This window comes from Tamandua tetradactyla, chromosome 7 (genome assembly GCF_023851605.1).
Source record: "Tamandua tetradactyla isolate mTamTet1 chromosome 7, mTamTet1.pri, whole genome shotgun sequence".
Lineage (NCBI taxonomy): Eukaryota > Metazoa > Chordata > Mammalia > Pilosa > Myrmecophagidae > Tamandua > Tamandua tetradactyla.
Window position 1 is genome coordinate 55083881 of NC_135333.1, and position 23734 is coordinate 55107614.

General features: G+C 38.7%; 1 protein-coding gene across 5 annotated transcripts in view; it reads right to left on the reverse strand.

Annotated features, from left to right (window-relative positions):
- The window catches only part of LOC143689673 (uncharacterized), a 208152-nt gene that overhangs the window by 57388 nt on the left and 127030 nt on the right, over nt 1-23734 (reverse strand). For 2 of the 5 annotated variants that reach the window (XR_013178880.1, XR_013178882.1), the window contains 3 exons: nt 22693-22811; nt 7549-7673; nt 4546-4768 (listed from right to left, as the gene is read on the reverse strand). Coding sequence is in view for 1 of the 5 variants with exons in the window: in XM_077167877.1 (XP_077023992.1) it covers nt 4743-4771; nt 7549-7673; nt 22693-22811 (273 nt within the window). In the remaining 4 variants the exon portion in view is untranslated. Of the gene's footprint in view, nt 1-3163; nt 3247-4257; nt 4772-7548; nt 7674-22692; nt 22812-23734 lie in introns of those variants that run through there. The other 3 variants (XR_013178879.1, XR_013178878.1, XM_077167877.1) reach the window with 3 other exon arrangements.

Genomic DNA, 23734 nt, shown 5'->3' on the forward strand with positions numbered 1-23734 from the left:
AAAGCTCTGAGTTTTTTCGTTTTTGTTTTTGTTTTCTTCCTACCCCTAAGGGAGAGGGTCCCCTTTGGGTTGCCGCATTCAGTTATTCTTCCTGCCTCTGTGCACAACTCTCCTTATCTTGGGCATGGCACCATCTACATGGCAACCCCAATGAAAACATGGGTGTGATCTTCTCCTTTCTCTCTTATACTCCTTATCTAAGCGCTCACCAATGTCCCATATCCATCACCAGATTCTGTCAATTTAATTCTACCTCACAAGTATATATAAAATTCACTTTTTACCACTCGTGTCTCACAGGTGGTTGCCACTGCCACTACAGGTACAATTGCAATCACTTCCTAACTGTTCTCCCTGCTTTTAACTTGTGGTTGTTCATGCCTAAACTCCCACAATGCAGCCTACTTCACCCCCAACACTTCAATGAGCCTGTTTTAAGGATTTAAAGACTCAAATTATAAAATAAATACACACACACACACAATCACTGTAGAAAATTTAAAAATTATGCAAGATCATAAAAAATTAAAGTAAGAATCCCCCCAATTATACCTCCCAGGGATTTTTTTTAAAAATCTCTTAAAAAACAATACAGCCAAGATACCTAAAGAGTGGCGGTAGAAGCTACTGGTTATACTCCAGTGATTCTCTACCTTGACACATCTAACTCGTATGAAAATCTAAAAATGGGAACAGAGAGGATTTCTTTCTTTCATACTCAGAGTTCTTTAATTTTCATGATGAATTATCCTGTCAGTTATGTGTATGCTCTAAATAGAGTCCTACTTATCTGAAGAACGTTGGCTTTGCTTTACAATTTAGGAATAGGTTTGATCTGAAGAGAAAGAAGAAATTTAGAAAACATTTTGATTAAAAAGCAATAAGAAAAAAAGGTAATAAGGTGGACAAAGTTGAGATTGATAAGAAATAAAATTAAATCAAGGATGTGCAACAGTATGCAATATACTACAGCAATAAGTGACCTCAAGTCTCAATGGCTTACAATAACAAAGGTTTGCTTCTTAGCCCATGCTACATGTCTTTCCTGAGTCAACTACAACTGTCCTCTCCATCTCTCCTCTTCAGAACCCTGGAAAATGGAGCTGTCTCTGCCTGGAATATTAAGAGAAAATCGTAAAGCTTTTTCCAAAAAGTATCTCATATTTTTAATTAATATATTGAAATCACTGAAATGGAAGAATATGATTCTGCTTAGGGAGAAGAAGGAAATATTTGCAATCATGCAGATTTCCCCACATGCCTCACACTGCTATTGTCTAATCTGTTATGGCAATTCCAGACATTGTAATAAGACAAGAAAGATAAACAAAGTTGTAAATTTTTGAAAGAGGATGAAAGTTTTGTTAATAGATGATTTGATCATCTGCTAGAAAACCTAAGGCAATCAACTGAAAAAGTGTTAAAATACTAAGAAATTTTATGAAGTCAGCAAGGGAAGAGAAGTTAGCAGTCCTCTGACTCTCCTGTCACACACAGAGAGGCATGCAGGGTGCAGAAGGCTTCTGGTTCTGCAGTGTGGGTCTGTGTTCTGGTAGAGGATAATTGTTCCTGCTATTTTAACTATTTATAGAACAAAAATAAGATAGTGGTCTTGTTAGTTAGCAATACACAGGCTATTTGGAAATCAGCAGTGGACTGGCGGTCCAGGCTGTTTAGTGGATTTGTCCAGTAATGCCAGCTGCCCAACACTATAGAGTAAATAGGATTTTGTAGTACCCTTGTTTCTGGCTCAATGCGAGGATGACGGGTGCAGCTCTCTCCACTGGGGGAGGGGACATCTCTCAGTATCAGCTGCATGATTAGGTAGCTTCTCTATATGCTAGTAATAGCAAGATACAAAAGGAAGGGCATCCTACTCCAATTTAAAGTAGGGAGTCAGAATTCAAATTCCACAATTAAATTCATAATCTTTGATAATTATAGAAAACACTTAAAAAGCACTGATTTTAAGCACTTTATATATATCACTTATTTAATTCTCACAACTGTTTTTGTCCCTGTTTTGTACTGAGGAAAACAAGGCAAAAAAAGTGTAAGTAACTTCTCCAGCTAATAAGTGGCAAATTCAGATTTCAAACCTATAATCCACAGGTCTATGCTTTTTACACTCTGTTACATTGTTTCTACTTAAGAAAACATGTATATACAAAATAAAAATATTTCCTCAAATTAGAGGGATTATTCATTTTAATTTTATAATGCAAGATAAATAAGTTGCAATAGCTTTGATTGTTTATGCCTCCAAGCGAAACAGTGAACTTCATAGGACTCACCCTCTTCATTTACCCATGAAAATGATAAAGTGAAAGCAAGTTATCACAGTAACATATCATAAGAATGACAGAACTAAAAAAAAAGACCACATTCCTAAATCTACTAAAGTATTTGGATCCTTTTAACCAAGCCTTCAACACCTTCACATCAATAAACTTTTTTGTGAGGAAAGTACTCTTTTAATTTCATTGAAAGCTTGGGATGATAATAGAGAATGAGCTGCTATTTTTTTTTTTTTAATCCCTGGGAAGACAGAAGAAAAATGTTCTAACAAAATCCCAGAATGCAATAAACCCAATATTGCTGCCAATTTTGTTATCATCCCCATCAAGAATCTTGGCAAATTCTAAAGGAATCCCAAAACATGAAATAAGGAGGCATCATGTCAGTTGAGTCCCATCTGGGCCACCCTCTGTGGTACAGCAGGGTTTAAGATGACTCCCATAGCATCACATGGCCTTTATTGGAAAAAGGAAAATTTATGAGATGAAGTCAGCAAGGGAAGAGAAGTTAGCAGCCCTCTAACTCTCCTGTCACACACAGAGAGGCATGCAGGGTGCAGAAGGCTTCTGGTTCTGCAGTGTGGGTCTGTGTTCTGGTAGAGGATAATTGTTCCTGCTATTTTAACTATTTATAGAACAAAAATAAGATAGTGGTCTTGTTAGTTGGCAATACACAGGCTATTTGGAAATCAGCAGTGGACTGGCGGTCCAGGCTGTTTAGTGGATTTGTCCAGTAATGCCAGCTGCCCAACACTATAGAGTAAATAGGATTTTGTAGTACCCTTGTTTCTGGCTCAATGCGAGGATGACGGGTGCAGCTCTCTCCACTGGGGGAGGGGACGTCTCTCAGTATCAGCTGCATTATTGGGTAGGCAATCCAGAGGAAACCCTCAGAGTCACTTTCAGGCCAATTTTTTCACTGCATCATAGGCAGAAAGGGAATTTGAAGCTAAAAAAAAAAAAGTTTAAAAAAAAAAAGATTTGTTTCCAAGGAAATTTCAATCTATAGGGAATCTCTAATTAAAAAAAAAATTAGCCAGTCTTTATTAATGCTATGGTGCTTCTAAACAATGCATTAATTGCTTTACATTTATTATTTTATCTGATCCTTCTAGTAACAACATGACAGAGAGATTATAGTTTCCATTTTACAGATATGTAAATTTGCTCAGGAAGCAAAATAATTTTCCCACTGTCCTATATCTGGATGTAGCAAAGTGGAAATTTGAATTTAGATAAGATTGAGTCTTAAACCAGTTCTCTTAACCACTATTCTGCTCCATCCATCTTAAACTATTGACTCCCTTATGAAAATGTTTATAAGTTAAGGTCATTATTCAGATTTCTCTATATTTGGTACATATCCATGTATCTGTTTCTCAGGTGAAGAAATAACTGATAAAACTTTATATGAATAAAAATAGAGCGTGTCAAACTCACTGAAAATACTCTGTTTCTAAGTGTCTCTGCTTTGATTTGGGTGCATACTACAAAATTTATTTGCAATTTGGACTTGAAATTATTCAGAGAAAGCGGTTTGTCAGGTTAGATGTTTTAAAGAAAACTTTGTCCAGGGATATGTATGGCACTGTGACAATGCAGTGGGTCAAATGTTCCTTTCTCTACATATTTACTACAACACGCAAGAGCGAAAACGAAGACAAGAAGAACGAGACCAAGTATTTTAAAGCCTTAAACCCGTTAGAAGAAAAGATAACACTGAAATACAAAGTACGGTAATCCAGAGTAAACTTGCTTTATGATAGTCAATTTTGGCAAAATATCAAGAAATTTGGAAACTGATCAAATTCTTTTTACCTTCATGAAAGAGAAGGGTGGACTATTATCTTCAAAAAGCTAGTAGAATATATGGAATAGCTAACTCAAAAAGAACGTATGCAATAACTAACCCAATATATCTATAGTTTCTTGGATTATTTTGCAAACAATGAAACCTAAGTCTTAATCCCTATAATGTTCTGTTTCTCTTGTTAAGAATTGACTGAAGGAAGCAAACAGGAGCTGAGATTAGTGGCTTTGAAGGGCAGATAGGAACCAAGAATGTGAGATACAGCAAGGTTCTTCGGGACTTCATCACAAGCATTGAATTCTAATCTTTACCACCAAATGAAATTTCACCTGAGTCTCCCAAGTTTTTGATGTTCAGTAGACATGGCTTAAGTCTCAACTGCTTTGTCTCTGAGCTCTATGAGTAATAATGATAACAGGGGTAATAACCCTTTCTTACTTCAGAAAGATGGTTTGCAGATTAATTCTTGATTATGAAGTGTTACATCCTATTAAGGTTATTATGATTATTAAATTCTCAGTATGAAGACACAAGTTTTGAAATTTGAAGTTCAGTAGGTGGCGTTCTTCCCTCTTCATCTACAGTGAATTCCAGCTATTTAGGGACCATTTCTGACACCCTCTTCCTCTTGATGGTTAAAGCAACAGCACCCACCAGTACTCTGCTAGGAGGACAGGAAAGAGTTAAGGACGACATAGCTATACTCTGTTATGATTTGAATATCATATGCACAAGCTTTAACATCAACTCCATGAATAAAATGGCATCAAATATTTTCAAGTATATTTGTTAAATATAACCAAATACAATTATATCCAACATTCATTGAATATATAGTTACGGACTGTTTAATTGCCTCATGTTATTTCATTGAATCTACTCAATAATCCTTTTTGCTCACAGTGAAAGAAAGTTAATTTATTTAGTACTTTTTTCATGCCACTTCATCAAGAAGGTTGACTTCAACTTTCCTTTTACCTATTTCGAATCAGTGGCTCTCAAAACTGTGCCATCGGACTCAATAAATAATTTGCTCACGGCATGTTTCGCTTTAACAGAACCCATCTGAATAGATCTGCTGAAATGATTTGCTTAAAACTTCATCTCCCTCCAACTTCTCATTCTTCTTTAACCAGCCAATCAAATTATCCTGATTTCTTGTATAATGAGAAGGTGATGGATATAGATTCTTCGCATCTGCTACGAGCTCTTTTGGCTTAAGCACATCTCTAAGGTAAGGACAATTTTAAATCTTATTTTACAGATGAGGAACTGAGGAACAGAGATAGTAAATAATTTGCCCAAGGTCACACAGTAAGTAAACTGTGGAGCCAGGTTTTAAGCAAGGTAATCCGAACCCAAATCCTTGTACACTCTGCCCTGTACTGCGTACACATCACCTCTCAGTCAAGACGTTGCCTGCTTCAACGACAGCTATAGAACATTTTTTTTTTTTTTTTTTTTTTTTTTTTTTTTTTTTTTAAAGGGAGGAAGGGAAGGAAAGACAGAGAGAAGGAAGGAAGGATGGAAGGAAGGAAGGGAGGAAGAAAGGGAAACATCTTTAAACATTTTCTTGTTTTATTGTATCTTGTTTGTTTGTTACATGGGCTGGGGCCGGGAATCGAACCGAGGTCCTCCGGCATAGCAGGCAAGCACTTTGCCCGCTGAGCCACCGCGGCCCGCCCCATTTTTATTGACTATAGGCAGAAAACGTTTAGGGTAGTGATCTTTTGGAATTATCTGCTTTTAAAAAGTTCTGGTTACATTGTATAATAAATAAAACATTTTGTTTATACACATAAACATATTTCTTACTATTGTGAAACTTATGGATATTGTTTTTGTTTGCTTTTCCTATTAATTCAGGGAGTGTCTGTGGGCAAAGGCAAGTTGGGGGGAGGAGCAGTGAGAGGTGGATTACTGGCTTTAGAACTTCTGCATGAAGCTTCCCTGAGATAATAACAAAATCAAACCTCTGTACTTTTCCTCCCCAGGTGGAGAGTTTGGCCCTAGGACATTGTTTGGGTGATGGAACTTTACTGGCACAGGAACAGAGAGCATTGAGCTCAGACAGTTTCAGAATCCCTGGTGAAAACCACCTCTGTAGTATCACCTTAAAAATTGTTATTTCTGATAAGATTAAAGTTGCTATGAATATCATTTTGACCACCAACTATATATTACTGTGCATATAAATCATTTAATTATTTGGCAAGATTCCCTAATAAGACAAGAACACCAATATTGATTTAGTCTCAGAGTTTTGGTGGGTTTGTTTTCCAATGTAGCATATGGTCATAAGTAAGAAAAATAATTCAAAATATGTGGGCTCTGACCTTTCATGAAAGAAATAGAGAAATCATCGTAGTCTTTTTTATTTTAAGGTTATAATTTTTTAGCTGCAACTACAGGCAAAAACAGTACAAAATGCTAGATTTCTTTGTTTTTTTTTTTTTAATATATTGGAAAAAAAGGGCTTTGGTCCTTATATAAAAATCCATGTAGAGTCAACTTGAAGAATGCAAGGAGAGCTGTGGCTGTTGTGTTGTTTCAGCAATGGTGAAGGGGATTTTCCTTGTGTAACTAAAAAGTCCCAAGGAGGTCTGATTGACGCATGGCTCGATTCAGCAGCTTGGAGATGAAGCCCAAGCCTAATGTCTTGCCCTCTGTCTTCCTACCTTCTGCAGCATGGCCAAACCTAAGGCACCCCAAACGTGCCCAGTATGGGCGCCCTTTCCCTGCAGGCTACATATTTCCCTCTTTCACCAACAGGAGAGGGGGTTAGCTTTTATCTTAAAAATAAAAACAAATGGGACTATATGCCAAAAATGTAAAGGATGAGTAAGAGAGGAAATTCACAACTGAAATGTATAAAAACACAAATTATATAGAGAGGCAGAATATGTTGCTTTTCATAAAATATGCCCAAATTCCCTAAGATCCATTAATATGGATAGTAGGATCTGTATTAGTTTCCTAAGGCTGCCAAACAAAGTACCACAAACTGGTGGCCCAAAGCAAAGAAGTTATTTCTATCACAGTTCTGGAGGCTACAAGTCCAAAACCACAGTGTGGACGGGCCCTGCTTCCTCCAGAGGAGGCCCCTTCCTTGCCTCTTCCAGCTTCTGGCAGCCCCAGGTGGTCCTTGGCTTGTGGTAGCAAGACTCTATTCTCTGCCTTCAAAGGATTGTCTTCTCTCTCTGGGCATCTCTTTTCCTTTTCTGACAAAGATATCAGTCACATTGGATAAAGGGCCCACCCTACTCTAGTTAGGATAACTAATTATATTGCTATGACTGTATTTGCAAATAAGGTCACCTTCTGAAGTATTGGGGTTACAACATCAACATTTGGAGAAGGTTGTTGGGGAGCACAATTCAACCCATAACAGGACTATAATGAATAACTAAGGAAAAATCAGAGATCCGGGGGAGTACTTACTCAGCTTGGGGTGAGGGTTCATTTTGCAAACACAATCTCTCAGGAAGCATCCATTTGGTGGCTCCAAGCCAGCATTAAAAGTCTTACCATATCTGTGATGGGTGACATAGTTTCTGGATATGATCCTTTGTTGAAGAAGAAAGAACTATGAGGCTAGGTTTTTAAATATTTTTTAACATTGTTGCTCTAAATGTTATTTATTTCATACAACTAAAGTTTTACAATCACATTTTTTCAAACCTATGTCAAATTGACCCTAGGCCATCTTCAAATATGAACTTAACAAAGCATCCTAAGAAGATTCCAATGGGATAATCTTTCAGCCAAAGCAACTCTCAAAGGTCTCTTTGCCTTGAAATTATAGAATCCTACATCAAAAGATTGACTGGCTTCACCTGCAGTTCAGTCACACATATAAATCACTTACATACATGGATGACTTATGCAAAACATTTATATCTGGAGTAATCTGGGGGAAATGGCCTGAAACCTCTGTCTCAGCCCATCCCTAAAACACCCCTACCTAACTCATCTGAATTAAGAGGGTTTGTTTGGTAGATAGAGCACATACACACAAAAGCTGTGCAAATACTCTTGAATTACATACATCTTTCCTTTATTTGGTGAGGCTGTCAACCTCAACTTAGGACATGGTTTTTAGAGGAGCAGCTTTTGTATTGGGAGAGAAGGAGGAGACGCCTACTCTGAGCAAAATCAAATAGATTCATCAGGTCATCTGCACAGAGAAAGATATTGCTGTTCAGGTTGCCTTCCCATGCATTTCCAGAGCATTACCACTTAATGTAGAAATTTTACACACTCACAAAATGTAAGGAAGCTTGTCTCTCCATCCTCAGGATGCTTACAAATCCATTTAACCTAAAACTTCATCCACAGAAGAGGGGATCCTTTCTGTACTACCCATTTCAGAGGATCCCTCTTTTCTATGGACTTGTTCCAAGGACCCGTGAATCCTTCAGTTCATGTGTCAAGCACGTTCCCAGCTCAGGCCCTTTGTACTTTCTGTTCCTTCTTCGGGATGGCTATTTCCTGGAATTTTACACAGCTCGTACCTCCTTACATGATCTCTTCTCGGATGAAATTACCACGGAGGCCTGCCCCCACCACTCACAGAAAGTAGTAGAACCCAGCTCCCCGGCCCTGCCCAGCACCCCCTGCCTACCTTCTCTGCTCTATGGAGACAGAGAAACCTGATGCCCTCAGTTGCTTTCGCTCATTTAATAGCTTGTTATCATTTATCAAATGTTTACTATGTACCAGAGTGTACTGCAAAAGCAATTTGCCCAATATAGCTAAATCCTCAGTCCACCACTAGATTTGTATCATCATCTCCAGTGTACAGATAAAGAAACAAAATTCAGAAAGGTTAAGCAATGTGCCGAAAATCACAGAGCAAAGCCAAGTAATCCATCAGCAGCCAAAATAATTTAACCAAGAGTTGACTATATGCAAGGCATTTTACTTAGAGAAGATATAAACTTGTCCCTAATTTAGCCTTGCTTTCAAGAAGCTTCCAATCTAATTGAGAATGAAAGGCAAAAGGAGATTGTTTACAATATGTGATAAATGAGAGGCACAGACAAATATTGTAAGTACTCAAGAGAGGGAGAAATCACTGTAAAATGGAGACAGGAAGATTTCCCAGACAAGCTGTGACTTGAGCAGACCATAAGGCATAAGAAGCATTTTAACAAATGAAGGGACATTCCAAACAGGTAGCCTGCCTTTTAGAAACACATCGGTCATTTATAGTATCTTGAGCAAGCTCTAAGTAAAACTAGATTTAAGCAAAACAATGTAAAAAAAAAAAATGTCCATATTGCTTTGTAGAGATAATCAGAACAAATCTAAAACATAAAAGATTTGCAGTAAACAATAATATATCTGAGTAGGTTAGGAAAAACAAATGGGTGAGATAGTACCAAGGTGAGCCCACTTTCTGTAATATCAGGGGGAAAACTTCATTCAATTCCAATATTTTCCTGTAGTAAATTGAAGTTGCTGACTATGGTTACAGGTGTGCACATTACTTTCTGTCACAGAGACTTAGGAAGCGTTTTTCCCCAGAGAAATGTCTGTAAATGACATTTATTGTCTCATTGATTTTCATTCAAAATGGGCTCAATTTTACAAGCTGAAACATGAATTTTCCAACTGCAAACAAGCAAACTCAACCTAGGTTCTGAATATCCTGGTGATGTTTTTCGGCCTCTAACATCATTATAACAGGCACGGAGGATTCTACAATCAAAATTAGCTGATAATTGAACTCAGTGTGTTGTGCCTAGGGCAAAATATCCAGCTCACTCTCCCAGAGCTGCATAGATTCTGTCCTCCTAGACAATCATAAAACTTTGCTGGAGATAGCGAAGTTGGAAAGTGAGCTTTAAAACAACCAAAGACTAAGCTTATTGGTTCTCAACTTTGCTACACTATAGAATCACCTAGGACCTTTAAAAAGTCCCTGGTAAGGCTTAGGGTCTCAGAATCAATTCTGATTGTTTTGATCTTGCATCTACGTTAGAATTACTTGGGAAGATTTCACCACTCACTAATGTCTAGATTGCACACCGAGCGATACAGATTCCATTGGCCTGAGATCGGCAATATATATTTTCAAAATCCAGGAGATTCTAACAGGCACTCAAGGTTGAGAACTACTATTACATTAATTCCATATCTGTTATTGTATTCAGGCAGTTCTTTTCTCAGGAAAAGGTTGACTGAGAAATTATAGGTAAGTCCCTAAGAATATGAAACCCTGGATCTATGTATGGGCTAAGCCAACCCCAGTGTTGTGAAGGGCAATGACTATGGCTTCCTAAGTCAAACGCGTTCCTAGAACAATTAGACACATTGTATATTCTACACAAATTAAGAGTAAACAAAAATGGGCCAAATGTGAGATGTCTTCTAGTGATAAGGATAAGTTATTTACTAGTCAGAATTTTCTGGTTCAGAAATACCAAGCCTTCCAAATATGGTCCTTGAAACCTCACTCAGGCTTGGAGAGGAAATACGATTTTTTTGTTCTCCTTATGTTTGCTGCTTCGTTTTCCTCCTCTATGCTGATGGCTCTGAATTATTAAACAGCCTGCTGATATTGCATTCGGATGTGCCACCAACCCCCCAATATTTATTCTGATGTGCCACTAACCCCCAATATTCAGCATGTTGACCTCTGTTCACACAAAATCACCTACCTCGCCATTCAGATGTCACCGTTTCTCTCAGTGGCACCACAATTTCTTTCTCTGACTGAGATTAAAGCTTGGAGTCACTTTGTGACACTTTCTTTAGGTTCTGTATCATGTTAAAAATCACATGGTATGAATCCTTCAACCCACAGGTGTAGTGTCCACTTTTTCCTTTCTAACTCCATGCACTGCGCCTATACTAGACCCTCGTTCTTTCCCACACTTGAATCCTTGAATCTTATCATCTTCATTCTCTTCATTTTCTTTCTTTGGTCTCTATTTTATTCATCACCAAGAGACTAAGGGTACTTTATAAGATGCCACATTCTTATTCATAGATATCCTTCCCCACCACCCGCGATGATTTTTTTTTTTTTTACTGCCTCCAAAATATACTTTTTTTTATTAAGACACACCATACATTGATTTCACTCTACTCTTCGAATCTTATATTGCCAAGAACTCCTAGAAGCATTTCTTTCTTCTTCTTTTTTTTTTTTTTTGCATTGGGCAGGCATCAGGAGTTGAACCTGGATCTCCAGCACGGCAGGTGGGAATTCTGCCACTGAGCCTCATTCGCACCACCCAGCACTTTTTTTAATTTCTTCATTCATGCCTTGACTTATCTCCACTCTCCCCTCTGTTTGCCAAGTCTTACCTAGACTTTAAATGCCCATAAGGTAAATGTAAAAGTCACTGCTACAAGGTGCCCTCTTTTGAGACCTCAGTGTGGGAAACTAAAGAAGCTGAGGTTAATGTTTAGATGATTAGACCTATCAAAGAAATTCTGAACTGCAGTTTACATTTGGGACAGAGTCAAGAACACCCATGGAGGCAAACCTGGAGTTGACACCCATTTCCACTGGAACCACCTATGTATGTCCAGTTCTGCTGGCCCAGATTCCATAACTCTTACTAACTTCAAAGGGTGCTCATTCCAATGAAGTTCAGAAAAACAGGAACCAGGAGAGAGTCATGATGCAGAACAATTATGTCCTAGAATGGTAGCCCATCCTGGAAAATACAGTAAATATAGAGTAGAAATTAAAGAGAAGTACAGCTCCCTTGCTTGACTGACCTCCAATCTCAGTGAAAGAGGGTTGGGACCCACTGAGCACATATAATGTCATGAGGCACATGACTCAAACATTTTGTGATTTGGACATTTATTGGGTAGACAGAAATTATTAGTTGTTTGGAATTCATTTTACAGCTCACTGCCATTACACAGAGTCATTCTGGACTGCTCTTCCTAGAATGAAAATGTTGCCAGAATAACAGTTTCCACCAGGTCTCTGCAGAAACGAGAAGACTCCCCGGGAGCCAGTGCATTGCAGGGCATGCAGTACCTAGCACTATGAAATTATGCGGCATTCCAGTACCTTTTGAAAAAAGCTCTGATTCGATCCCACAAGGTTGTGTGCCTGTGTTTTCAGTTTCAATTTGGGGCCTATCAGGGTATGCAGGCCGTGGCAAATTATTATCTCCTAGTGATTTCAGATCTTCATATGCTTTTTGTCTCTTTTTTATACTGAATCACCCAGGGCTGTATATCACCATGGTCTATTACTAAAATGTGTTCTGCTGAGTTTGGAGATATATATTTTTTTCATTATTTTCAAAAGAAATATTGAGTTGTTTTTTTGGAGCACTATTTTAAATCCCTTCTGTATTTTTTTCTTGCATTTCGCTATTGTCATTCAGGTTACCGAGCTTGGGAGTAAAAAAAAAATTCAAGAATAAAAGTGGAAGTGACGTTATGAATAAAATTTTTGTGATGAGTTTTCTACCCATAGAAAGCAGTTTTTCTGACACCTCCCACATTTTAAAGAGCTACTCTGAGTTCCTTTGTAACAAGCTTGGTTCAATCACAGCACTATTTTGCTACCACATTATTTCAGCCCCTGCCTCTCTCCCTGGAGACGTGGGCGTCCTTTAGGAAGGAAACTGTGTCATTTATCTCTGTATTTTTACTGCCTAGGACAGTGCTCAATAAATGTTTGTGGAATGAATCAGAGATTTAATTGTGTGCTGTTCGACGTACAAGAGTTGGACACATTTATATAAGGATTAAAGAAAAAGTGAAACTGATAAAACGGAAAAAAGGAGATGCAAGTAGAAGCCAGTCCCTAACTGTACCCATGTATAGAGAGGTACAGAATATTAGTAATGGTTGTAGGAAAATCTAAGACAATTCTTTATTTCTTGGAAGCATGGAAGAGTCCACACGAGAACAGTTGACATGACAGGGACCTTCCTACGCGAAGCCAGGTTTAGATTGGGGTCCCCTGAACATCTACATGTTCTCAGTGCTCTTCCTCTAGGGAAACTTTGGTGACAAAATAGGAGAAACGTCTGAAGCACTGCGATGGGGAAAGAAAAATCAAAGAAAAACCTGGAAATGGTTAAAAACAAAAAAGTCAAGATTTCCATTGAAATAACGTGTGTAACCAAAGTTTGTCCCTGAACAAGTTTTGGATTTTACTGAGATCAGATAAAACAGGTCACATCTAATGAATTTTTGGGCACCAGATAGAAAAACTGTGGTGGTATTTAAGGATAGATATGCAAGGACGTCTCCAAATGGAACCAGAGGGATGCTTGACAAGAGCTAGTTTAAAACACCCCTGAAGAAAAGAGGGTTTAGAGTATCCTCAGAGGCTGTTTCACACCATTTTTTAAGGGATACAAATCCTGAAGCAGGATTAGCTACATTCAAATCCCAAAGCCTCTGCTTACCAGCTGTATGACTCTGACAAAGTTTCAAAATCTCTTTGTAGCCAGGAAATTGAGATGTCATTTATAAGGTGTCTTTCTCATTTGTTTTTGTAAGACTTTCGACAGCTTGACGCATAGTAAGCACACAGTGAATACTGGTTCTTATTAGAATAATCATCCTCTTCGATAATGTTACAATTTATGTGCCGCAGAAGGTCATAAGATGCTATTTGGTTGTTGAGAAAGCTGAAGAAATTACTGGTTTGCAAGTGGTCAATGAGAGGGAGGGGTAAGAGGTATGGGAAAAATGATTTTTTTCTTTTTATTTCTTTTTCTGGAGTGATGCAAATGTTCTAAATATTATCATGGTGACGAATACACAACTATGTGATAATATTATGAGCCACTAATTGTACACCACATATGATCTGTATGTGTGTGAAGATTTGTCAGTAAAAATATATTAAAAAAAAAAGATTGGTGCTGGGGTAGGGCAGTCAGGACTTTCCAAGGATACCTTTTATGTTCAAAAAGTGATAGGTTTGTTAGAGCAGGACTCATTAATTCAATGCATTGATTTTATTAACAACTCTTATTCTTTCTTATGCAAACTAGAAGATTTCAAAGCAATAGACAGAGGTAAGGAACTAATACGCAATAAACCAATTGCTAATTTATTTTTGTCTCGGGGTGAAGAAATCATATGTGATTTTTTCTTTCTTCTCTATACTTTTTACATATTCCACATTTTATTATAAATGAGTATTTTTCTCATAGAAATGTTGGTAAAATGCTATATTCCCTTGCCAAAATGAGATTCTGAGGGAAAAGAAAATGAGTTAATTTCAGATCCTCTAGTCAATCTCAACAGAAGGGAGATTTCTTTCTTCAGTTGCTATGTTTTCACCATTCCTTATAAAGTTTTAGACTGTTATCCCTATAGGAAAGAATCCTTAAATTTTGTGTAAGACATCAAAACTCCCCCGATGATAAAAATGCCAATTTCATAAATAAGACCTTCTTAGAATATTTTTAGGGAATGTCCCATGACAAGTGCTCAATGAGTTAATTGAAAAAATAATTGAATTCCTCTAAACAAATTTGGAGAAGCTTGGGATATTCTTTGTGGTACCTAAACATAACCACATTCATATTTAATTGTTGTCTTGCAGGAAGGAAAACATGAGATAGGCAATTAGAAAGACAGAAATACAGATTGTATATTAGGGACTCAAAAATACCATGAGAACTTTTAAAGACCTGATAAAAACATATTAAGTCTTTTTATAATCTGGGTCTCTGGTGAACACCTCTTGGCAAAATAATCTCAGTTTCCCACCAGTTGGGTAGTAAAGAGCATTTTTTCAGTCCTGCTACCCATGCATTTTTTTCCTATATAAATTGTAATTGTCCAGGCAGATGAATTTGGGGATGTCCCCTGGTTCTTGGTCTGGTCTTCTGTAAGACTGGTGTTTATAAACTGTTTCTATATCATTTTTCAGATATGAATTAACAACACACCTTTATACCTAATAAAAAGTAAAGCATGGGTGCACGTGTGGTTCAGTGGCAGAATGCTGGCCCTCCATGCGGGAGACCCAGGTTTGATTCTCAGACTACCTAGAAAAAAAAAAGGAAAGCATGCTTCACTTACAGCTCAACACCAATCTTTCCATTGAATTCAGGCACATTTTCCTTATGGAAAACATGCATGTTTATATATGGGTCCAAGAAAAACTACAGGCAGAAAAAAAAAAAGTGCATGAGGACTCCTGACATAGGTGGGAATACAATTCAAAGGGTTCGCTCCTCTGGGATGATGTGACTGAAAAAGAATAACCGAAGATGAACTTTGGAGTCTGGACTAGCAATTTGTCTATGTCGAAGATGGCAAGAGCCAGCAACAAAGCTGTGCCAATTTCCTCCAAGCTCCACACAGCACTTAAGGTGAGGTTAGAATTTGAGGCGAAACTCATCTGTTCTCCCTGGTCTTCATGATTATAATTAACCAGGCAATAGCTCTTTTACCCCTGAATGATAAAGACACTGGAATACATAAAAATTTTAAAACCTAAAATGGGCTTAACTTTGACTCACAAATCCCAGTAATCCCTTCTTGGACTGTGTCATTATTGGAGTAGTTGACTGGACATCCCAACTGAAAGAGCTAAAGTGAAGGATAGAACAGCATCCTATTTATCGATACTACCTAATGATTTAGAAGAAAATAAATTAATAAAGGGTCATGAGGGTCAAAAGGTACAAAGGCATAAGGATTGATTTGTTAGCAGTCTAAAAGCTACACATCAATGAAATGGTAGAAAACACTGACGTGGTGACAGAGGAAGCATGAAGGAGGATGCAAGATGCAGGGTTGCCGAGAGCATGGAGTCAATAGTAAAGCCCGCTTAGGTCCCAGACTGCAGAGAACTAGGCTTAACTAACCCTGGTGGGAAGTAGCTAGGTCTTTAGTATTGCCTGGATACCTTGAATATTTTCAAGAGAAAGATTTCCCAAGAGCTGATGGGTCCTTTGAAACCCTGCCCTCTTCTCCGCAGGGAGCACTGAGGCAGGTTTTCCCCTCCCTCAGCTGGACTGAAAGGCATATCACAGTTCCAGAAGTGCATTTGGTTTCCAGTGTTTCCAGCATCAATAGGAATGATAGCCCAAGAAAAGGAAGGGGCTGGGTAAAACATCACCTGGCTTTAAATATTTCTTCTATGAGTAAGATATTTTGCGTGAATAAAAGGAAAAATGGAAAGAAGACAAAACAACAGTATGTGATCCTGAATTGCCAGTTTCTCTAAGTCAAGCAAAAATGGAAATAAGCTAGCCAAAGCAATCCAAGGAGAGAAAAGGCAGTTAGAAGGTCTAGGAACACAGTCACCCACCAAAATCACTAACAGCTCTAACCGCTGAAAAACTTCCCCTTTGTCAACAGGGGAAGAAACTGTCACAACCAGGAAGTTAAAGAAAAAGCTCTTGGTGTGAAAATAAAAAGGAGGGTTGAAGGTGGTCTTTGATATGGTCAGGTTAAACTGGAAGAAAGTCTGGCACTGACTTCAAGGAAACTTGGAACAAGAAAAAAAAGATGGCGAACGGGGGGACATATATGTCACCTCTATACCAACCCTGGTCATCATTTTACCATAGGTGAACCACAGGAGATAATGAGTTTGTATCAACAATTCAAATGTGTTGATATGAATTTCAGCTTTACCATCTTGAGAAAACAAAATAACCCTCCTCTCTGGACCTTGCTTTTTTCTTTTCCTTTCTTTTTTTTTTTTGCTGGTAAAAGTTTAATATCCTATACAGAGTTTTGAATGAGACATTGTCTTCACAATTAGAATCTTTGGAAAGACTTTTGAATGTTACTAGCTGTTTTCTTTCTCATAAAACTTACTTTTCTTGGTAGAGATAGAGGGCTACAACATAATTCTTTTCATCCCAATAAAAGATGCAAAGATTTGAAACACTAAGTGAATTTTTGAAAATGACCAGGGCTGTTTACAAACTGGCCCAGCAATTTCAGCCATTTTAGGGATCAGTTCTCTATTTTGTTTATTGTTTTTCAATCCATCTTCCCACCCACCTTTCTACCTCTTCACCCACCCATCCACTCACTTCTCCATCTATCCACCCACCTTCTTTCCATCCATCATCCATGCCGCAGATTAATTCAACACTGGTAATTGGCATCAATCATCAAGACAGATGAGTGATCATATCAGTTGTGTGGCAATCCGTTGTGAATATAAAAGATATTGACAGGACACTGCCCAAAGAACTGTAAATTGGCCAAGTTATAATTTAGGAACATGAAGCATGAGAATACAGAGAGTTCCCAAGAAGCTACAAAGTACCATATTGGATCAGCCTAAGGATCCATCCACTCCACTATCTAGTGTAGATACATGATATAAAATATAAAATAAACATGAGGGATGATCTCTCTCTCCAAACCCTACCCCTGACTGACTACACACCAGTTTGGAAGAAATGAACATGCCGAAAACCATGACCCTATTCCAGATGTGCCTTCCTGCAGGGCAGATTAACAAGGTACCCTGGGCTTTGACCTGTGCTTTCACACCTCAAGAAGGTAACTGTGACAGCTGGGACTGTAGCTTTTTACCATTAAATCGAGCTACTTTTAGCATATATTTCAGCTGGACCTAGAAAGCAAAAATTGTGCTTTACTTCAAGTTTTTAATATATTTTTCCTGGAAATTGTGCTGGTCTCCTAATTGGATTCCCAGCCTCCAGATTCCCACTCTTCTCTACATAGTTTTGTCCCCTCAATCTTCCACACTACCACCCAGGTGACCTTCTGAAATATAAATCGGGTCATCTCATTCTATTGAGAATCTGAAGGCTTCCACTGCCTCCTAGAAATTGGGTCTTGTCTCACTGTCCATTAGCATCTCACCCCAGCCCATATCACAACTTTCTTTATCATTTTTTACCATATACCACCAAAGAGGTACCCTTACCTCATCTCCTTTGCCACCTTGAAAATTCGACTCACCCAACATCTCCTCTTAGAAGCCTTCATAGCACCCTCCAGGCAGAAATAATTACGTGGTCCTTTATGTTCCCAGGGTCCTTTGTTCATTCATTGATTCATTCATTCATACATTTAATAATTGTTAATTATCTATCATGCACACTGTTCTCAGCCCTGAGAACACATTATTAAACAAAACCAACAAAGTCTCTGCCTTCCTGAAACTTACATTTGAGTGGGAGGAAAGAAACAATACATAACACAAGAAAAAATATATCAGAGGGCAATAAGTACTGTAGAAAAAAGTTAAGGAGAGTAAGAGAGACAAGGAGTTCCTAGGAGTAAAATGGGGCATTGTGACTTATAGTAAGCTGACTAGGGGGACTCCAGTAAGAGGTGAGATTGAGCAGAGACCTGAAGAAAGGGAGGAGTGAACCATGCAGAATGGCTGGATAAAGAGCATTCCAAACAAAGGGAACACAGGCCAAAGGCCTTGAAGAGAAAACTTGTCTGACATGCTCAAAAACCTCCAGGAGGGTAGTGGGTTATGTGGGGTGAGCAAGAGAGAAGAAGGCAAGGGATGAAATAGGGGGAAGGACTGCTAAGGGAGCACTTTGCAAAACAGGCAAAGGAATTGGGCTTTTGCTTTGAGTGAGATGGAAAGCCTTTGAGCAAGAATGCTTTGAGAAGTAGAGTAACATGATCTGGTTTGTATTTCTATCTATGGAGAACAGATAGAAGAGAGGAGGCAGTGAGTGCAAGCAGGATTTTCAGATGAGAAAATAGTTACTCCAATTAAACAGGCAAGAAATGTTGGTGGCTTAAATGAGGGAGGTAAGAGTGGAAATGATGAAAAGTGTCAGAATCAGGATATATTTTGAAGATAGAGTTGGTAGGCTTTGCTAATGCATTAGATGGAGAGGAAAGAAAAAAAACAAGTAAAGAATGGCTCCAAGGTTCTTTACTGGATTAACAGGAAGGTAAAAAGTGGTATTTACTCTGATAAAGAAGACTGTGGGAAGAGAAGGTTAAGGGTGGAGGAAAATGGACAATCAGTTTATTTTTGCAAATGATATGCTTGAGAGTTCTATTAGACAACCAAGTGGATGTGAGAAGTAGGCTGTTAGATTTAAAAGTTTGAAGTCCAGGGAAATGGTCCAATTTACAGCTATAGATCTGAGGAGTTATGTTATATGTGTAGTTATAGCCATAAGACTGACTGAAATCTCTCAGAGAGGAGTATGTATAGAAGACAGATAGAAGGACTGAGCCAGGGGACATTCCAACATTTAAAGATTAGGTTAATAAAGAAGAACAGAGAGGGGCATGTCGTAGACTCATGGGAAGCAGAATGTTTCGTATGGGAGGATAAGTTGTGTAAAATGGCCTGAGAGCTCGGTCGGGTAGGTGAGGACTGAGAATTGACCATTGGTTTAGCAACATGAACGTCATTAGTAACCCCGACAAAAAATTGCTGGTTGGGTGGTGGAGACAAATGCTGATGACGACTGATTCAAGAGAGAACGAGATGGAGGAAGTGAGGACAGAAGATGCGTTCAAGGAGTTTTGCTATAAAGAAATGCAGGCATATGGGTGGGGCCAGTGGTGGGGATTCTTGAGACAGGAGATGTTTTAGCACGTGTGATGCTAACAGCAATGATCCATTAGAGGGAGGAACATTTTGGTAATGCAGGAGAGAGATGCTGAAGTAACTTTCTTGAGTAGGTCAGAAAGAATGTGATTTTGTGCATAAAACAGGGATTGGCCCCAGTTTGGGAAAGGGAACGTTCACTGATTTCTTCCAGACAGAAGGTGTCCCTGGTTGGGGAGTAGATGTGCAGATGAGAGCACCAGGGAATCCTCTTCAGATTGGTTTTATTTTCTTAATAGCTTAGGAAGCAGGAGCACTAGCCAAGGTGTTGGATGAAAGAGGAGAACATATGGAAACAGGGAAGAAGAGAGTGAGGCGTGAAGGGACTGAAGACAGGTAAGAGAGCTTCCTCAAAGGGCTCCTTGAAGCTGTGAATTTAAAGAGAGACTAGTAAGCTGGGTTATGCACTTTTATCTTGAAGCATTGAATTTAGGCTAGATACTCATCTTCTTATCTCCTTCACCAAATTGTAAGCTCTTAAAAATATATCTCTTAAGCATTTTTGAACTTCCAGCACCTAGCAAAATGCCTAATATTTGTTGACTCATGTTTTAGGTGAAAGAATGATCACACATTAAAAAAGGCATCTTGAGGCTGTGGGTGCCTTGAAGTTACAGCAATGCTCTACAGCACTGCACCTGTCAGCACATTGAGCACAGAGGCTTAGCTTAGATATCCGATAGTCATATGGTGGTATGGGTTGAAGCGTGTCCCCACAAAAGATAGGTTGAAGTCCAATCTATGACCTCAGAATATGTCTATATTTTGAAATGCCATCGTTGGCAGAGCAGTTAGTTAAGATAAAGCAAAACTAGATTAGGTTGCGCCCTCACCCAATATGACTGGTGTCCCTCCAAGGAGGCGATAAAAGGACCCAGGGACAGAAGACACCAGGGAAAAGGCCATGTGAGCACTGAGGCAAAGATTGGAGTGATGTAAGTCAAGGAACGTCAAGGATTGCAGGCCACCACCAGAAGCCAGGAGCGAGGCATGGAACAGGTACATCCCTAGAGACTCCAGACGGAGCATCTTTTTATTTATTTGCTGGAAGGTATTTTTTTTTAACAGTCAGGTACAGATTGATAGTAAGATAGCCTCTTCCCTGGTCTCATCATGGAGGGAGCATCCTGATTTAAGATTTCCAGCCTCTGGAACTGTGCCACAATAAATTTCTGTTTTTTGAAGCAGCCCTGTTAGTGGTACTTTATTATAGCTGCTTTAGGAAGTTAAGGCATTTGGTTAATAAAGAAGTGAGTGAGGAGGGGGTGCTAAGGTATTTCAGTGGTAGAATTCTCCCCCATCATGCAGGAGACCTGGGCTCTGTTCCCAACCCAAGCACTTCTCAAAAACAAACAAACAAAAGAAACCAACAAAAACAAACAAACAAGCGAAATCAACAAATGGTGCTGCAATAACAGGATATTCACATGGAAAAAGAATGAAATGTGATCCCCCCATACAGCATACAAAAAAAATTTAAAAAGAAGGAGTGAGTGAGGGAAACTTTTTTTTTTATTTGCCTAATAAATGTCTTCTTATGTATTAGGGTAGACACAGGTTCCTAAAGTTTCCCCAGCCCAGTCAGGAAAATAGCCTGTCCTTATAATTTGGTGAAGGAGATAAGAAGATGAGTATCTAGCCTAAATTCAATGCTCCAAGATAAAAGTGCATAACCCAGCTTACTGGTCTCTCTTTAAATTCACAGCTTCAAGGAGCCCTTTGAGGAAGCTCTCTTACCTGTCTTCAGTCCCTTCACGCCTCACTCTCTTCTTCCCCGTTTCCATATGTTCTCCTCTTTCACCCAACACCTTGGCTAGTGCTCCTGCTTCCTAAGCTATTAAGAAAATAAAACCAATCTGAAGAGGATTCCCTGGTGCTCTCATCTGCACATCTACTCCCCAACCAGGGACACCTTCTGTCTGGACGAAATCAATGAACGTTCCCTTTCCCAACCTGGGGCCAATCCCTGTTTTATGCACAAAATCACATTCTTTCTGACCTACTCAAGAAAGTTACTTCAGCATCTCTCTCCTGCATTACCAAAATGTTCCTCCCTCTAATGGATCATTGCTGTTAGCATCACACGTGCTAAAACATCTCCTGTCTCAAGAATCCCCACCACTGGCCCCACCCATAAGCCTGCATTTCTTTATAGCAAAACTCCTTGAAAGCATCTTCTGTCCTCACTTCCTCCATCTCGTTCTCTCTTGAATCAGTCGTCATCAGCATTTGTCTCCACCACCCAACCAGCAATTTTTTGTCGGGGTTACTAATGACGTTCATGTTGCTAAACCAATGGTCAATTCTCAGTCCTCACCTACCTGACCGAGCTCTCAGGCCATTTTACACAACTTATCCTCCTATACGAAACATTCTGCTTCCCATGAGTCTACAACATGCCCCTCTCTGTTCTTCTTTATTAACCTAATCTTTAAATGTTGGGATGTCCCCTGGCTCAGTCCTTCTATCTGTCTTCTATACAGACTCCTCTCTGAGAGATTTCAGTCAGTCTTATGGCTTTAAATACATGTTATAATATTAATAGATTTGTTCATCTTGAGTCTGCAAAGAACTATTTCCCACAACCTAAGACCATCTTCCACCCCAGATTGCAGACAGGTAATCTGAGGCACAGAGAGATCATACAAATCTAAACTCCACAAATCTGAGCTCTTGCTCTGGAGTTGCCCAGGTGCAATCTACTGCATACCTTCCATCAGTTTACATTTGAACCAAGGACGAAGAAGCTTGATACATAAATACAATTGATTACTATCATTGGACCATTCCAAACAGAAATGATATTTCTCCCAAAACTTTCCTGTATAGATGGTGTATTTACTGGATTATACTCTGCTTCATTTCACAAATAATTTGAGAAGGACCATAGTGCCATATTTTTCCAGAAAATGGGGGAAAAAATGAATGGGGGAATCTCACAAGCCCTGAAAAGCTTCCCCAGCTCTCTGACTCCATGGATATTTCTCAAGCTTGCTGTATTCATCTGATATAACCCTGCTTACAATGACCAAAACCCCCCTTCTTACCTTTCTTCTGCAGAAGTATGGTTTCTGTCGTAATTCTCTCCAAATTGGTAAAGAAAAGCAGCTGGGGGGATTTCCATAACCACACCATGAGACATAATCAGAGCCAGATGCCAAGCTTTCTGAATTGAGACTGGAATAATATGCCATAAAAATGAGTGATTTATTTATTATAGGCCTCTAATTAACAAAATATGGTTTTAACATACAGGCAACACTAGAATGCCCATAAAATATAGCTGACAAATTGAAAGTAGCATAATCGCTAAATCACTGCAATTTTCACCACATTATGAAAACCCAACTTGAGTTTTTCATTGCACCTACCTGATGTCAACCATACAAGAAGCAAAGTCAAATGGTTAGCTAGCCGAATACTTATTTGGTCTAAAAGTTTGACTCAAATGACCATTGTGTAAATTAATTTGTTAAAATGGCTGTTTGAGAACAGAGGACAGATATAAGATCATCTGGGGCCATGTTACCCCCCACCTGTCCCTTTAGGGAGTTTCACTGTAACAAAGCAAGGCACTTCAAATGTGGCTTCAGTGTTCATCAATTCTTCCTTAATATTTTTGTCATTATACTGATATTAATTTGGAGGAGGATCATAATGGTAATAGAAAATCCTATAAATGAAGTACCTCATCTTTGCAAATAACTATTTTTTTTATTAGAGAAGTTCTGAGTTTAGAACAATCATATATAAAATACAGGGTTCCCATATACCACCCTCTTATTGCATTGGTGTGGCTCATTTGTTACAATTGATGAAAGCACATTTTTATAATTTTACTAGTAACTACATGGTTATGTAGTTAACTATGTATGTTAAACTACTATGGTTTAACATAGGGTTCACTGTGTCATGCAGTCCATAGATTTTTAAAAACTTTTTATTCTGGTAGCATCTATACAACCCCGATTTGCCCTTTTAACAACATTCAGAGACATAATTCAGTGCAGTTAATTGCATTCACAATGCTGTGCTACCGTCACCACTATCCATTACCAAAACTTTTTCATCAACCTAAATAGAAACTCT